At 35.1% G+C, this 18,030-nt stretch overlaps 1 protein-coding gene across 3 annotated transcripts in view; it reads right to left on the minus strand.

Moving 5' to 3' along the window:
• MAP3K2 (mitogen-activated protein kinase kinase kinase 2) overlaps nucleotides 1–18,030 on the minus strand; it is a 46,487-nt gene that overhangs the window by 17,815 nt on the left and 10,642 nt on the right. For 2 of the 3 annotated variants that reach the window (XM_038142125.1, XM_038142124.1), the window contains exons 2-9: nucleotides 12,974–13,043; nucleotides 10,438–10,556; nucleotides 8,751–8,791; nucleotides 6,267–6,366; nucleotides 4,402–4,515; nucleotides 3,696–3,795; nucleotides 2,641–2,771; nucleotides 501–580 (exon numbers count right to left, since the gene is read on the minus strand). In XM_038142125.1, the coding sequence (XP_037998053.1) occupies nucleotides 501–580; nucleotides 2,641–2,771; nucleotides 3,696–3,795; nucleotides 4,402–4,515; nucleotides 6,267–6,366; nucleotides 8,751–8,791; nucleotides 10,438–10,556; nucleotides 12,974–12,977 (689 nt within the window). In that variant the 5' untranslated portion in view covers nucleotides 12,978–13,043. The other variant, XM_038142126.1, reaches the window with a different exon arrangement.

Consider the following 18,030-nt stretch of genomic DNA (forward strand, 5'->3'; position numbering starts at 1 on the left):
AAGAAAAATCAGTTGAAAGTTTGCAACAGGAACAAGGGGAGAGGAACAGACAGTAATTGCAAAGGAAAGGATGGGATTGCCTGTTGAAGCCAGTAAACTATTCTACCCTCCTTCTTGAATTCGCAAAGGAAAGCCTACTTCCCATGGCAGTGCCCAAGAACTGTAAGTTTAATGGAGTAGCTCACTGCCAGGGTATATACACCACCCATGTGAAAGACCTAGCAACATTTAGTAAAAACCTTCAGTACATTTTTGCAGGACCTTAAATGTAAAGTTTTGTGGTTTAAATACAAATTATTTAAAAAAAAAAAAAGTGCCACAGTATTTTCCATGTATTAGTAAGCAATTAAGTTTCAATAAGCTTTTATAAACATTCTATAACTTACAAAGGAATTTCTGGAAGAAGCACTGTCACTTGAGAGGAGTTGTATTTTACAACTGAGACATTATGCAATCTAATAAAGACAAATAATTAAATAATGAATGTAAATAATTTTTACCCATCTAATGGGCTGTCAAGTGAGGGACAGCTTCCCGAGCCAGAGTTTTCAGGACTGCTCAAAGACAGTGGATCCAGCATCTAATAAATAATAAACAGAAGAAGATCAACAAGTTCAAGGTGTTTTTCTGTCAATTTTTTCATTTCTATTTAGTTAAGGGGTTTGCTATAAAACAGCTAATAAGAAACAAATCCAAGTCACATATGAACTGGTAAAAACAGAGTGAAAAGCTCATCTGCTGCTTTAAAATGAGCTCCTTCCTAAAATGAAGTTTGTTTTGATACATCGTATAACATCTATTATTTTCCATGAATTGGACAACAGTCTTTTGCTGTAAATTAAGCAGTTACCCCTCCAATTTTTATGGTCTGTGCTGCGTCTTAAAAGGTCCTGGGTACTTACTTTGCCATACACCAATCAAGGATTTATTAAAGAAACAATGTCCTGAAAGTGATTTTGCACTCTGCAAACTCAAACACTTAAATAACTCTGTCTTGGGCAAGACAACACTTACCACAGCTTCAGCGTTTGTATTCCTCTTGTCTCATGCTGAACAATATTGATTACCTCTCTAAGCCAATGCACTATGGCCCAACTGGCAGCCCATGGGTTTCATCCAACCCCTCATCTCTTACAGAAAGTGTGGGGTCTGCTGTCAGAGTGCCAAAGCTGTGCTCAGGCAGATCAAGAGCAGAGCAGAGCAAAACCCTACACTCTCTAATTCCCTTCTTGTCTTTGTTGGGCAGGCTGGGACAGATAAAGGCAGCATGGCCAACACTTGCCAAGGTGATGTGGCAATGTAGGTGGGGGGAGCAAACAGAATTTGTGAGCCCACCACCCCAAACTGGCCCTTGAGGCTGCTCAGGTTGAACTAACCTGGCTTCTTATGAAAGTAAAATTTATTAATTTAAACCTGTTGACTGCTCACACAGCAATGCATACATGACAGGTTATATATTTCCAGAATACTTAGGAGTGAATGGACATCCCAGGCTTCAGGGATCATCTGTCTGTCTGACCAGTCAGTGACCAGAAATTACTTTGCCACACCAAAAGTAACTATTTCACTGGAATGAATCCAGACTTGGGCTGGATCTGACCCCATGGCTATGATAATGAAAAGCCCTGGTCTGGAAAGTAGGAGATTCAGTCCCTATTCTCAGCTTGGTCATTAAAATTGTGCAACAAATTGCACTATCCCCTTGGCTTTATTTTATCATCTGTCTCTCATTTAGTCAGCTCATAAAAACCGTTGCCTCTTGCCATTTGTAAATACACTGCCAATGTCAACAACAATTTGAACTGATTTGTGTATGCAGCATTATTTTTCTTTCCTCCTTGAAATATCTCTTTCTCCATTGCCAATTCTGTGAGCAGTTACATTCCTGCTCTTTTTCCTGCTGTTTTGAAGGGCAATTTTTATATTCAGAGAGCAGGATTTTCATTTTGCTAAGTGTGCGGATATCCTACATCAATGCAGGTGAGTAAGAAGAAAAAAAAAAAACCAAAACATACATTTGTGATGTTTACACGCCAAAAAAGTGAATTTGGGAAGTCTTTCAGAGCTTATTTATGCCAGACCTACCGCCATCCCCTTGCCTCCACCCCAACACAGTACCTACCACACAGAATCACAGAATATTCTGAGTTGGAAAGAACCCACAAGGATCATTGAGTCCAACTCTTAAGTATCAACTGAGTCCAAATAATTCTGACAGATCCACATTCTTTCTTAAAATCTCCCTTTAATTACCTGGAAAAGTTGTAAAGCTGGTCTCGCTTACATATCATTCTCAGTAAAATAAAGGGGCTTGTGTTTTGTAATGTTTTCCCCTAGCATCTCTCCTGTTATTTGTATCTATCACTATCTCAACTCAACTATCATGGCAATTAAGAATACTATCTTTCTCCTTGTAACAGCATATTTTAAAAATTGAAGGGACAGAGGGAAAAAAATAAAACAACAGGTTCTGCAAGACTAAACAGCACAATTATTTCAACCTTATGTCACCAATCAGGTTTCATAGAGTTACCATCAATTTTTTTGCTGTTCTTTCTAATAATTCCATATCCTTCTTGAACAGCAGTATTTTGTAAATAAACTTAACAAAAACTTTAATTTCAATAATCACAGACATACCTGATCCATACTTTCTGGAATGAATTCACCCTCACTGTTGATACTGGTGAAGGATCCATTTCGAGCCACCTGATGCAGCTCATCTGGAATGTATCCTGGGGGAGGTGAACTCCTATCACGAGTATTAGAACCTTTTGAAAGAAAAGGGCCAGTCAGAGTCTCTCCACTAACCCAGAATTCAAGGCTTTATTGAAATGCTTCACAGGCACTGAGTCTGCCTGGATCACTTCTTGCTTTAGGAATCCCCCAAATGCCAGTGCAATACAAGACTTAAGTATAGCATTTAAAATCTGCAATTCAGAAATTATGAAAAATTTGGGGCAGAGTTGCCTCAATGACATTAAAGAGCATTTTCATTATACAGGAACAGAAATATAATTTTCCCACACATCTAGCTGAGTAAATTACTTCTTTTGACCAAAATCAAAATCCAAACCCATCTACCAATGTGAGCTAATCTTTTCCAAATCTTGAGAATTTCAGTTTTTCTTTGTTGAATAATAAGTCTCTAAGAAGATAAATACATTTATTCATAATGAATGCATAATAATTTATTACATTGTCTGGAAAATTATTCATTAAGCTCTCTAGTTTCATAATTAAATCTGAAAGTTAACATCACCCAGCTTCAAAACATGAAGAAGGGGAAAGGTTACATCAACCCCAAAATCAGTATGTTAAACAAATGCTTACACAGTAAAAAAATATGGGGGTCCTAACTGAGCAAAGAAACACACTGTCATATAAGCAGCTTTTTCAGTAGTTCATTCCTGTATCAGAAAATAAAGGGGAGTACTAACATCAGCTTTTTCAGTTACCCTGAAACAACTCTACATACAACACTTATTTACTTGTGGGTTTTTTTTATAATTTTCTGTATTATATATATTTAAAACCCTTTTGTCTTAATAGTCAAAATCCACTGCCCCAAAGGCAAATTCTATAGTAGTCATGGATGAGTAGAAGAGACGGTCTGTGTTGAGAGCAAAATTTTCATGAAGAGAATACTACAAAGGACATTTTTACTATTAAAGCTATTGAAAAGTGCAGCTTACCTATTACAGACAGTCGCCTTTTTCTGTCTGTCACACCAAACACTGTATTATCTAAATCTTCCAGTGAGGGCAAGGGTTCCACGTTATTTACACTGGGTGACTGAAAATGTGTAAGTATTACAACATGCAGCAATTACTTTACATTCCTGACATGAAAATACTTTGTCAACTTTATAGGCTTTGTGCAGTACATTCCATTTTTTAAGCAGTCAAAAAAGCAGCTTGCCAATTTACATCATAATTCATCTATTTTAGTAGCTCATTCCTAGTCTTTAAAATTCATTTTCAATATGCACCAGTATACAAATCCTATGCATATCAATGCCATGATTTGTTACATAATACCAAAGTATCTCAGCATTTAGTCTATAGACTACTAGTCTTTGGTACAACAAATACTGAACTTCCCACATATTACCTAAAGTTTCAAATAACTACCATTACTTAAATTCTGCATGTTTTTTTGTATCATTCCACTAAGGTTCACTTTTCTATACCTGTAGGGTAGGCAAACAAAAAGACAGGAACAGGATCTAAGAAAGACTTAAAACTGAGTCAGTACAAAATGCTAATGGATGCTTAAAGTGAAATGAAGAAGCAAATCAGTATTATATTCAATTGGGAAAATGCCATATTTAAGAAAAAATACAAATTATATTTTATTATGAAAACTGAGGAAAAAGGCATTTAGCATGTCTGCTCATACCTGTGTATTTCCATGTATTACAAGCAGTATCTTGAGACTCTTCATATGTACACTACGGTCAAGTAGCTCAACAGCTTTGTCCAGGTCATCCTGTGTGGTTAATGGAATTACAAGCTACAAAACAAGGGGCAGGGAGAAAAAAAGTCTTAAATAGGACACAAGAAAAATATTAGGAATTCAAGTGCAGAGAAACAAACAGAATGTTTCCTTTCATAGCAAACAACCTGAAAATAAACCTTATTAAATGATCCCTCAAGTATTAAAATTTCAACCTTAACTCTTCCTTCAGATTCCTCTGCTAAGCAGAACAAGTCTTCACAAGAAGCAACCAGTTTGCATATATAGAACTTAAATATCCAAAAGTTTCAGCAAAATGGCTACAATTGGGTCAGTCACTAACACAAGTCTGTAAGATAAATATAAGTCCTATTTCATAGAATATAAAGCAGATCTTTGTATCTCAAATGTTACAAATACACTTGTTTAAAGTTGCATCACTAACATAATTTGTTTAGGAAGACGTGATCCATGTGCAACAAGTCTAGTCCTCACTAGAATCTTACTTGGATCTAATTAACTGGAATTAACTTGGCATACATCTATCTTTAAAACAGAAAATTATGCCATTAATTTGAGTGCAGTTGAGATCTGAAATCTGTAACAATGAAAATTGAGTTCATGTTTCAGGAGTGTAAATTACAGCTTGTCCTTGTAACAAAGGAAAAACAGAAGACAGATTTTTAAATCCATTCTACTCATAAACAGCCTCAGTCGATGCTTAAATACAGTGCTTTGATACAAAAAGAGATGGGATTGAGGAGGAAGATCTTGCTCAAATGAAGAGTATGCTTATTTGTTAAATTGCACTTTTTAGTACTAGTGACACATTATTACCATTGCATTTCTGAAAGGTGATGGGATGATTTGCCAACTAGTGCAGAAGGTAAGAAGTAGAAAACCTACTCAAATACCTAAAAATCTACTAGTGGAAGGAGCTGAGGCTAAAGCATTATGAAGGACCCTTTCACCTGACCTTCCTAACATCCAAAAACCTTCTGTTGGAATTCTTCATTTTGAGGATCAGTTTCACAGAAGTGTCTGGTACTGTAAGGAGTAACTAACAAAGAGCAATCACTGGCATTTTCTTCTGCAAAGATGCAGGGTAGATACAGCAGTTACATTGTGCTTAACCAAGCAGATGAATAAGCCTTCATGCACTTTGCCGACTCAAGGCAAAAGCCAGATGCAACCCCCAAGAATGGATCCTGCATCTGTAAATATGTTTGCTATTAATATTTCTATCCCTAATTCTAAAGGAAAGCCAGAAGTAATATTGATCAGGCATAAGTGGCTTGACAGTGCTGGCCCTGTTACCAAGAATTCTTTGGCAACCAGACACTTTGGAGGAGCGACAGTTAAGCCCAGTTCTCCAATTACACATTATCTAAATGGAGCATTCTAGCAATTACCTAATAAGATTAATCCTTAAAGAAAATTACCTACAAGAAAGGATAAAAGCTATTTCAAATTTACAAACATGATAAAGCTCAAAGAGGTAAAGAATTTCCCAAGGTCACACAACAGGACTGTGGAAGATCAGGAAGATAATTTTTCCATTCCTCAACAAGTTGGAGGCATCATTATGATAGAACACTACTCATGAAATAGTTCATGTATTTCCTGCTTATCCTAATTCAGACAAGACTTACATGTTTGAGAAAGCACACATGCACACATTAGAAATCTGGAGTTTTGTCACAGGAGTAAGTTTGGTCAGAGAAGTGGTTCCCACTGCTTACAAGAGCAAATTTCAGCCTTAAATGATCAATGGCCAAAGCAAGAATTTCGAGGACACAGAATATTACCTCATTATTGCTGTAATGCAAATCCATAGTCTGTCCAAAAGCAACTTTAGCTTTAGCTGCAAGATCTTCAAGTTTAACAGGCCTTGGTAATTGCAGGATCCTGAAACACAAATTAAGTTATAAAGAATTTCTGTCCATTACTTATGAAAATCTGGCAACTAATTACTTAGGAACTATCTCAGAACTAAATTTACTACTAAAAAGATTGTAAGAGGCTATACTTCATTCCCTGTCCTCCATATTTTGAGGCTTTCAAAAAAGAAAGAAAAGCAGTGAAAAATCTAGAAGGGATAATCAGATACAGAATTAGATTTCATTGTAACTATTTTACTTGCTTAATGCTTTGCGAGCCTCCATTTCTGAGGGAAATTCTTAGAAACTTCTACATTTTTCCACTTTAGAAAACTAAGACAATGGAGTACCATAGGCTGACAAGCAAAAGCATCAGAAAGGAATTACTCCTGCAGTCACCATTTTTTGGAAATCCGAAAGACTATCTTACCTGAGGAAGATAACTAAATGTCACCATCTTTACCATAATGAACTACACACTCAAACTGCCCAGTCCATCACTAACTGTGCTTCAAGTGTGCTCCTGTAAGAATGGTGCAGTTGTAGGTCAACAACTTAAGATTTTCTTTTAACTCAATGTCCCATCAAACCAATTAGCCCAAACTGTGTATAACTAACCTTTTACTATAGAAAACTGGTTTTTTTATTTTTGAGATACAACACCATAAAACAAAAAAGAGCTTTTAATAGGGACTAAGCTATTAGGGTACATTCAATTCACATCCAAAAAAGAAAGAGCACTCAAATTCTGTGAAGTAGAAAAGTTAGCAAAGGGTACCTGTCCCTTTCATCAGTAGTTCAGTTAGTAGTATAGTGGTTTTTGCTCACTGAAATGAGGCTAGAAACCAGGCCACTTCCAATTAAAAATTATTTTTAAAAAATAAAATCTTTTTAAAAATACCCTAAAAAAAACAACAAACCAACTTCCCCAAAACACAACAAACACCAATTCTCACTGTAGTTAACAATTTGGGCAGCAAGCCTGCAACTCTACCCATCACACTATATGCTCCTTGGAACAAAGTGCCACATTCACCACTGAAAGCAAGTCTGGAATCACTTCTCTTTTTCACTTCCTTTCTTAAAAGCTAGTAAGAAATCGATTGCATAATACATTTTTTTTTCCTGCATGATTTCTTCCCTTGATCACTAGAGCTACATGCTCAGGCAAACCGAAGTATGGTAACTCATGCTGAGCAATGAGCCTAGGCTGCCCAGAACCCTGGGCAAGCAGGCTGAAGTCACTTAGGACAGCCTAAGTGACACATCACAGACCTAGGCTCATGAGTATAAAAACTGGAAAAGGTGTCTTTCCATGCACTTACTTCATGCTTGCATTAATATTGAACTGGTTAACTTAGTCCATTGCAAAAGTGAAATATGATGAACTGCAAAATGCACCTTCTGTGCAGACTGGCAGCATGTAAACATTCCTCTGTTTTTAAATTCATGCTGCCTCTTACTTCACTAGAAATTGTTAGGTAGATGAGACCTCAATTCTCAAAACCTTCAAAAGAACATATTCTCAGCAAATTATATAGAGAACTCAACCATTACTGATGCACTTTCACATGAGATGTTCAGAGAGTCACACTAAGGGCTGCACAAAACTAGTATAGGGTTTATTGAAGCTAAATTTAAAAAAAAAATTTAATATTTCTCTTGAGAAATAGCATGCCCAGGATATTACTTCCTTTTTAGTAAGTATTTTCAAAGATCTTACTCTATCATAATTTCTCTGTAAGTAGAATGAAGTTTGACAGTTCCAGAAAGAGACAGGCAAAATGAATTGTCAACAAACCAGTTATGCATGGAATTACACATCCAATTCTGTAAAAGCTTTTGAGCAGCCACCAGAGAAGAGATTATACAGAGACAGATGTTTGTATACTTTAAGGAGGTGCCTCATCCACCTCTCATAAACAAAATGTAAATAAATTTTATCTGGAAAAATGAAAACAATCTGAGTCTAATAAATTTTCCTCTTACAGTTGTCATACTGGCACTCTGAAGTACAATCCAACCTCCGCCTCTGGATATTAGAGTAACAATAAATTATCACACATTTACTACACACAGTGAAGGACAAAAAGTTATTTTCTGGTCTATTCAAACTTGAGATGTATTTTAATGACTTAAGTAATTATTCAAGGCTACATACATCTATCTCAAGTGTAACCAAATGAAGGATACTACATTGGACTTAGTTGCAGTATGATATTTAGGTGTTTGTGCATACTTAGACCCCACATTTTAAACAGTTAATTATCTTTAAATTGTGTTTATAAAAAATTAAATTTCAGCTCAAACAAAAAAACCTTAGAAATCTGAAACACTTCAAACCAAAAATTTGAAACTTTATGACAGGAGCACAACAAAACTATAAACAAAGAGACAAGACTGTTTCTTTACCTTTTTTCACCTCGATGTTCAAATTTGACTCGAACATCATTCTGAAAGAAAAGAGATAAAGGAACCACTATTAGTTTGTTATTACCTCTTTTGTTGAAGTCGATGGACTCCCATTCAATACTCCTACACTAGAACTAAATTCCATATTAATTTTCTGTCCTTTTTCTATATATGAAGTATTTTAATAAGCTACGTCTGCTGAGGTACATGATAGAGGCTTAAAGAGTTGAAAAACAGAAAGTATTAAAAATAGTTTTAACATTTCAAGTGTTAACTTAAAGTTATTTTGTATTTAAGACTTTAAAGTATTAAAGTACAAAAACTTATTCTGAAGTGCAATGAATGCTTCTGTAAATAAAGATATTGTTTTCTATCAATACATATGAATATTATAACAGATTTATGACTTCAAATTTGATGTGGAACTGGTTACCAAAGAATTCTGTATCCAGAACAGGCAGATAAATTCAGCTACCAATAACATGTTTGTGAGTACACTTTGCAGATGAGCGTTCCAGACCTAAGAAACATATCTTATTTCATAAGCATTACCATAAACTCACACATACAATTAGGCCAGCAGTCATGCAATACATCTCTCAATAACCATCTCTGCATATACTTGCAGTTACATGGAAATAACATTGCTTTGCAAAATCATAATTTTAGGAATCAAATTGTATTAGCAACTATTGCAGGAAAAACAATTATGCATTCAACCACAAAGTTTATCCAAGTAACAGTGTTTCATCTTCCAAAAGAACTGATTTTCAAAGGATTACTTTCAAAATCCACAAATTGAAACAGTGATAAACATTTATCCTAGCTTTCTAAACATGGATTATACTCAAATCATTTTGGATCATATGTGCATGTTACCACAATGTCTAAAGTCACAGCTCAGATGTGAGTTTCATGACAGTAGGAAACAGCACTGTGTTACAGACTGAACTCTCACAACTTTTAAAGCACAGAATGAAAATTATGTAGACATTTGGTTTAGACAGTTTAAGAGCCAAATATATCCAAAAATTTTCATTTTAAAAGGTTAAAATAACACAAACTGAAGTTTATTGAACTGTAAATTAAGGATCAAATCAAATAAACATACAGTTAACTCAATTTAGGTAGAAGTCTACATCCCCTCCTAATCTCTCTCCATATAGCAGTTCAAACCTATCAACTAAGTATTTACTACTTTTTTATTTGTGTTTAGTATCTACAGAAAAAAATGCAGCTGGAAAGAACCAGCTGCATGAACAAGAAATTGAGGCAAAAGATGCAGTGAAAGAATTTAAGCATATTTCTGCTCTGGACTGACATTCTTTCTTGGTATGATATAGGCGACATTTGGGTAATCTACTAAACCTATAAAATTATTCCTTGGTATTTTAAAATAGTATAGTTCTAATGTAATAATAACAACAGATATAATATCACTTTATAGAGGTATTTACACCACATGTAATCTTCAATTTATTTATTTAAGCACACACTATGATCTGCTCTGAAATGCCACCATTTCATTTTGCTGTTAATATAAGAATATGAACAAAAAAAATGGCAGCACACGTGGGAGACTAATAGCTCATTCTGGTATGCTCACTGGTCTGGCAAGAAAAATAATCACAGAAGTCACAGCAGGACACTCCATGTTCAGTATATTAGTGAGGATATTGAGGATTACCTGTTTTTTAGGGGAAGATGACTTTGGTTTTCCTGTTTCTTGCTGGGGCAATACAGGACGACTGGCCTTATGAAGCACAGCCAAATCCTGCATGATTGAATTCAAAGCTTGCTGCTCATCTGCTCAGAGAAAAAGACCAGACAAGTGTAAAAGACTGTTACTTTTGAAGGGCATTACTGTTTCATTTCACAATTAGGCAGGCATTAGTCTAAAATCTAAGAGTCTGCATTACACTTCAATACATAATTACCAAATTAAAAAAAAATTGTTGCCACATTGTAAACATTTTTATTTTATTTATCATTAACAGTGCTTAAGGAAATAGACAGCTTAATCAGTAACCCCAATTCAAAGCAGGTTTAAAAAAATGAAGTCATAACAAAGATTAAACTTTAAACAACTGCAGGCTGTATTAATAAGAGAAAGGGGATGCAGGAGAAAGCCTTGTCTACTTCAATTCAAACAATATCCATAGATGAGACGTTTACTTCCCGCTACTTTCCATAAAATAAAGAATAAAAAGCAAGTTCTTTTGAACTATTTCTCCTCTGTCCTGAACAGGTATGATCATGCCCATGAGAGGCATACACAAACTCCCACATGAGCACCTCAACTGCCTGAGCATCTGCTGATGGCCCATGGAGCATTATGAAAATCCAAAACAAATACATCACCACAACAAAACCAATAAACAAACCAAAAATAAAACACCACAGAACTTTTCCAGGACTGAAAATATAGAGAACTTTAGGGATTAAAGGAAGAATTCACATGGAGAATCAGAAACTTTGAACCCAATTGGGGACAACTGGGGGACAATTTAGGGGCAGAAATGCTACATAAGTTAGGTTTCAAGTTGACAAAAAATCCTAAATCCTGACAATCTGCTGCAGCTGTGATATCCTGATGTCATGATAGACAAAATCTGCCCCAGAACTGGGATGTTCCTTTAGACAGAACAGTGCTTAGGAGCTCAAAAGCCTGTACATCTATCACTAAGAGTAATTTATTTCCAATATTGTATATTAATTCCTTGCTACAGCAATAGTACTGCATTCAGCATCTATCTAGAACACTGGATAACAAAATTTATCTCCAGAGGTGTTGACTGTGTGCCTTCATGCTCCTTCACAATGGATTTGGCTTGTTGAAGAATTCATTGCTAAATGCTGTGATTTACAAAGAACTGTATTTCTCAAACATGGACCTGAGAAAAGCTCAGCATTAAAAGCATCAAGCAAGTATACCATGCATTCAGCAACAATGAGAATTCCTTCATTCTACTAAAATAAAACCAAATGTATTTATCATATAAGGAAATTCAGGTGTTCTAATTTAATAGATTGCTTATAGAACAGAAGGCTGGTCTAAAAATGAGTAACTTTGATCATCACTCATACTGTCATTAGTCATAACTCTACTAAGATATGCAAATCTATAAAAGAAAGTTTTACCAGCAATATTTAATAGCAGAACTAAAGGCATTCTTGCAGCTCAGTTATTCATTTCTCACACTAAAACACACTTCAAACTTTGCCACAATTAAAATAGTTGAACTATTTTATTGTGTTATGGCCTATTCTAGTGCTCAGCAATGCAAAAGGTAAAATAATGCTTTAGCGGTTGGTTGGAGTTTCTAGTGGTTACCAGATTTGATATTTTATACAAAAGAAACCAAAGTACTGTGGCAAAGCACCACAAGTTACTAAATATACAATAGGACTCAACAATAACTTCTCTCACACAAAATGTCAGAAAATATCAGAAATCTGAAGACTGCTGTATTCCAAGATTGAGCAACTTGATTATTAAGCGTAAGGTTAGAATTGGCAAAACATTAAAAGATAAACAAAAGCAATACAAAAATGTGTGTGGTGTGGTTGGTTGGTCGGGATTTTTTGGAGAGGGAACACCAAGAAATGATTAACAACATGATGAACTCACTAAAAACATACAACTTGAAAAACTGACAATTAAAAGTAATGTGCCACATAAGTAGAACAAGTAAGACCACCTGCACAGAAGTGGCTGGGCACTGTAATGACACAAGGCAATAAGATAAAACTCTTATATGTAGATTTTGTGTTTTGAGTTTGATTCTTTCTAACACCCATCACCACTCAGAGCACAGTAAGTATTGCTCAGTACCCTAATATCATGAATCTCAATTTCCTAAACTTGAATCTCTGAGTACAGCTGAAGACAAACACCTCTTGTTTCACATACAAGAACTGTGGACATGGAGCTGAATCTGATGCCATGTGTATGTCTTTTTGGGTATTTTTGCCCTCAGCAATGCGGTTTTATAATAAAAAAAAAAAAAAAAAAGAGGGAAGAGTACTACATTATAAGGAAGGGAAAAATACCAACCAAACAAAGAAAAAATCCCAAAAAAAAACACAAAAAGAATTTTTCAACACTAGTGAAGTTGCTGAACACTGCCTTTCATATATAGATGTTACATTATGTTAAACAGCCAAAGCACGTTTCCCAGGAACTGTAGTAAATTTTTATGTACGTTACACAGAAGACTTACCCATTATGGTAGTGAGTCTGAAAACTCAAACTTCAGGGAAATGGTTGCTTCATTAGCATTATTTTATTTCCTAAAACACAAAACCAAAAACCCCACAATTACTAAAGTTGTCAAAGCCATGTAAAGCAGTCAACTTTTCATTGTTTATGGGCAGTTTTTCTAAGATTTTATACAGCAAACACACATATAAACTACAATTAAGCTTGCATAAGACACACATATTATGTGTGGAGAAAACAGCTTTTGCATCCCTGCGAGTCCAAAAAAAGCAGAACATATATTAAATTATTTCCTATGCTATGTTATTGTATTAGCAGGTGCCTTGGAGAATCTTCCAAAAAAATTATTCACCTCAAGTGCTTATTAAACATCTTTTTAACTCTATATTTGACCCAACTGTCTTAAAATGAGAGCTAATGTAATTTTAATTAAAATGTCTGTTTTAATTAGCTGTCTTGATACATTAAACATAAAAAGTATTTCATGATTTTAGATGAAGCACTTCTGTAATATTTCTTCATAAGCATTTCAAAGAAATACAGTAGTTCTGTGAGGCATTTTAAATCTTCTACCACACCTGAAGAAAACAAAACCAACTTATATCTCCAAACAAAAAAACCCCAGATGTTCTTCTTCAACCTAGCTGAAAACAAAAACAAAAACAAAACAACAAGGAAGCTGAAGATATTTGATCTTAAGAGCTCACATAGGGCTGAAGAATAAAACATCTCCTCCAAGTTCCTCCAGCTACAACAACTCATTCTTTAGTATTAATATGTGATATGTCTCACTAGAACATAAGCTAATAAGTAAGCATCCATTTATTTTCCCCTCCACTTCCTTATTCCTTGAAAGAAAAAAACCCAACTTACAAAAATTAAATTTCTCTTAATAATTTACGTTTCTTATTTTATCGCCCCTTTCAACAAAAATTCTCAGTTCAAATATGAAGTATAATCAGTCATCTTAACAACCTTTGTATTTAATGTTACTTTAAAAATAAGCTAACAACATTAAAATTTCAATTAGAAATATGACTCAGACCAAATTTTATTAACATCTTTATGAATTTGCCTTGTGAAATGGAAAAAGACTTCTGTTTTTAACTGATCATTTTCACAATGGGTTATAACAACAGGGTGGTTGTGGAGAGTGATTAAAAATAAGATAACAAAAATCAACGTTTTTCAAACAAGTCTATATAAATTCATTAAAAAGGTAAAAAAGCATACCCTAATCCCTGGCTACAAAGTAGCATTAGTATAGCGCACACACACAAGAGCAGATTACAATCCAAGACAAAAAATAAAAGGAAGCAAAACCAAAAAATTGCAACTCAGAGAAAGACTCAGGAGAAGCAAAGGCTGCAAACACAAAGAGCAGATGCAAAGGTAGAATAAAATTATGTCAAGGTCTTGCAGAAAGACACAAGCAGCCTGAATTTGAATGTAATTAAAGAAGGGATGACAGAGTGAATTTCAAAAAGGTGTTTGCTACACTCTTATCACATCATCAAAGAAGAATATCCTAGCAACAGCATTTTGTATATAAGGGTGGAGAGATGCTGATTCATATTCATGATTCACTTCCCACCAGCCACCTTCCAGAGTCTGGAAGTCTTTTAGAATCTGAGAAAGCTAAAAACAATTTCCAAGAATCACCTGGATATTTTCTTTCTTCGTTGGCTTTGTCAATGCAAATGAAAAAAAAGCCTGAGGACAAGTAAGCCGTGCAGATGATGCAGCTGTTTCAGACACCCTGAGCTAATCGCCCATTCTCACACACCTCTATAATAACCAGACACGGTGCCTCTCAGTTACTAAACCAAGAACAAAAAAAACCAAAAAAACCCAGTGAAGCAAGCAATCTAGCTTAGCCTGATTTAGTAAGGAATTCAGATTTACACAGGAAGACTTTACCTACACAGAAATGTGCTTTACACTTTCAGAGTCCAAACCTGTTGCAATAGTGGGGCAAGAATCTCAAGGATATCAATTCCTCCCACTAAATTTTCACTAAAATAAATGAGTGCAAAGATAAATGGTTTCCAACCCTTAAACAAAGCAAAATTACATAATGCGAACTCAAAATAAGAAAGAAGCACTGTAATTATTTCAACCATGGGTAAAGATTAAATCTGACTTACACTGTATCAGACACAAGCAAGTTAAACCAAGACAGTACAAAAGCAGTATCTGCTTGCTCTGCTATTCAGAGACACACTTGCCTATAACACATGAAGCAAAAAGAGCCAAGTAAAAATGAAGAGTGATCATTCACAGGTGATTTTTCAGACTGTAGAATGGACAATCAGAATATCAAGTAAGACTATAAAATTTTATTTCATAGCAAGAAGAATGAGCCAGATAAAAAGGTTTTACTCTAAAAATGTTATTTTTAAACAATCAAATGCTTGGTCTCACACAACCAACCTCCTATAAATCACAGCAAGCAAAATCTCAAGTGATCCCCTAGTCAAATATACCTACATAACCTTTAAACAAAATAATGTGCAGCACTGCTTGTTAAGGTTTTTATCTAAAAAAAATACAGTATCTGTGAACAAGACAAAGAGTAATACCTAAATCTGAACTACTGTAGCATTTTTCATAACTCAAAGCAACTGTTGGCATAAATAACAATAATGACACTACATAGTGTGGCGAGCATAGAAGTCAGTATTGTTACAAGACATTAGAAGACACCTAAAAGAAGGTAACTCCACAGAAATGAACATAAAGAAGAGGATTGTGTATGGACATACACACAAATGAACACTGGACAAAAAGCCAACCTTTTCAAAGAACATGAAAGCAGCACAAAATCACAAATGACAGAAAAAAGGGAATTGAAGAACAGTAATGAGAAAAAGCTGAACAGTAACACATCAGATGTGAGATCAGCTTTAGAAAAACTTGGATCTTTAACATATTGTAATAATACATTAAAAAGGTATTCACAGGGAAAGCAGGTAAGGAAGAAAAACATTAGATGAATCGAAATCAAAAGCCAATGATACATTGCTAAATTAAGGTAACATTTGGAAAAATACAAAACACAACCATAGTAATAAATGCAAAACATAGTAAATGCCTCGATTTCAAGGTTTACTGCCAAGCAAAATAAATCTTCTTGAAATAATTACAGATTAGTTAACAGAACTAACTGCAGCAATCACCCTACTTAGGTTTTTTCAACATATTTGGCTAAATATCACATGATTTTCTAGTTATTTGCTTTAAAACCTCAATTAATTAACACGAAACCCAGCTGCTGGACTAAAATAAAAGAAATCCATATTCCTACTTAGCAGAAAACTCCAATGAACATGATTCCCACTGCAGGCCCCTGGAGACCCACAATGACCAGGAAGGCACAATGAGATAGACAAGTTATGGCTTAAGGAAATTACCTGACTCATGTCTGAAAACTGTTGCAGTCCAGCAAAATGTATTTAAATACCATTAAATGTTTTAAATACATATAACAATTTACTGTGGTTAGTCTCCATTTATTATTAATTAAAAATAACACTAAACACTTTAAAACTGAGATGAACTGCATTTATGATACTAAAACTGACAGGACTGCTTTCTGAACTTCTATACTTCCTGCAACCAGGAGGGCACCACCCACAATTAAAAGCTGTATTTCATGCAAGTCTAAATATTGTGGTTTATTACATTAACTCAGTAATGTTTTCTCATTGAATGCATTTTGACACAAAGACAATCATTTAGGCAATTGGAAAAAAAAGTTGCGGCCACAAGATTGGACAGTCTTAGCAAGAAACAATTGAGAAGAATTATTAAATCACAATGTAATTATCTAACACAGGTGCAAAACACATTAAAGAGGCACAGTGAAATCCCTGTGTGTATAAAAATGCAGTGAATGCAGAAGCCATCTTGCTTCTGTACACAACCTGCAGGCACAGTGCTCCGTGCAGACTGCACGTGTGGGATGGCTGAAGCCAGAATCAGAATCTTTGTGGCTGGCACAGAGGTACCAAGTATCTCTACAATGAGCAGACTTGTGATTTCTTACACTGAAGACTTTTGAAATCTTCCTAGCAAGCAAAAAAAAAGTGAATTTATGTCTCACTGAGCCCACAGGAGCATGCGGACTTACCTCACCTACACAGCTACAGACATGATTTGGTACTTGTTTATTTTATGAAAAGAATTGTTACTAGCTGTACTCCTTTTCAAGTTCAATTTAATAAACAAACAAAAAAAGTAACAAAAATCTCCAAACCAAAAAACCACACCAGACTGGCATAAAAATCAGTATCTATGGATGGTGCTCTCCCTGTTCCAGGAAGAATAAAACCTCGAAAATCAGTGCTGTCAGTTCTAGCACCTTAAATGCAGCTCTCACTCAAATTACCTCAGGAACCAGATTTCAGAATTAACTGTAGGATCCAACACACCCAGTGACAATGGCAAAGTTTCATTCAGATTAAATCTTTAGTTCCTGCTGTTCAATAAACTGTAATTCGACAGAGTCATGTAACATTTATCAGCTTGATGAACTATGATCTTGACTTGAAAAACTTACAATGTGCTGGAAGGTTTGAGAATGTAAGGACAGAGTTTTTAAAGACTGTTCTCATAAAAATGGAAAGCAGCAGTCCAAGATGAGTTTATACCAAAATCAGGCTTTTGAGATAAATATCTTAACACTTACAGCAATATTCACAAAGAATAACCATAGTCTACGAAAGCTAATCTCTCTACACTTCCCTTACAGTTGACAGGGAGAGATAAGCATATTTAGAGTTTCAAGACACTTAAATGCAAGTTTCCTGCTTTGAATGAACCTCTTCTTTCCAAGTAGTATCAAGAGCCTCTATTAGCTAACCCTTCATAGGCCTACTCCATTTCAAGTACACCAAAAAGATAAGACTGTAATTGGCCTCAAACAGAAAAACACCTACTTTCCTCAACAAGATCTCTTTGCTCACCTAATTCGAGTTTTACAGAACTTCGCTATTTCCTGTATCTGTCATAGCCTCGGCAGTAGCCAAAGCACTTGACAGCTCATTCCTCAACCTA

Source organism: Motacilla alba, chromosome 7 (assembly GCF_015832195.1).
Source record: "Motacilla alba alba isolate MOTALB_02 chromosome 7, Motacilla_alba_V1.0_pri, whole genome shotgun sequence".
Taxonomy (NCBI): domain Eukaryota; kingdom Metazoa; phylum Chordata; class Aves; order Passeriformes; family Motacillidae; genus Motacilla; species Motacilla alba.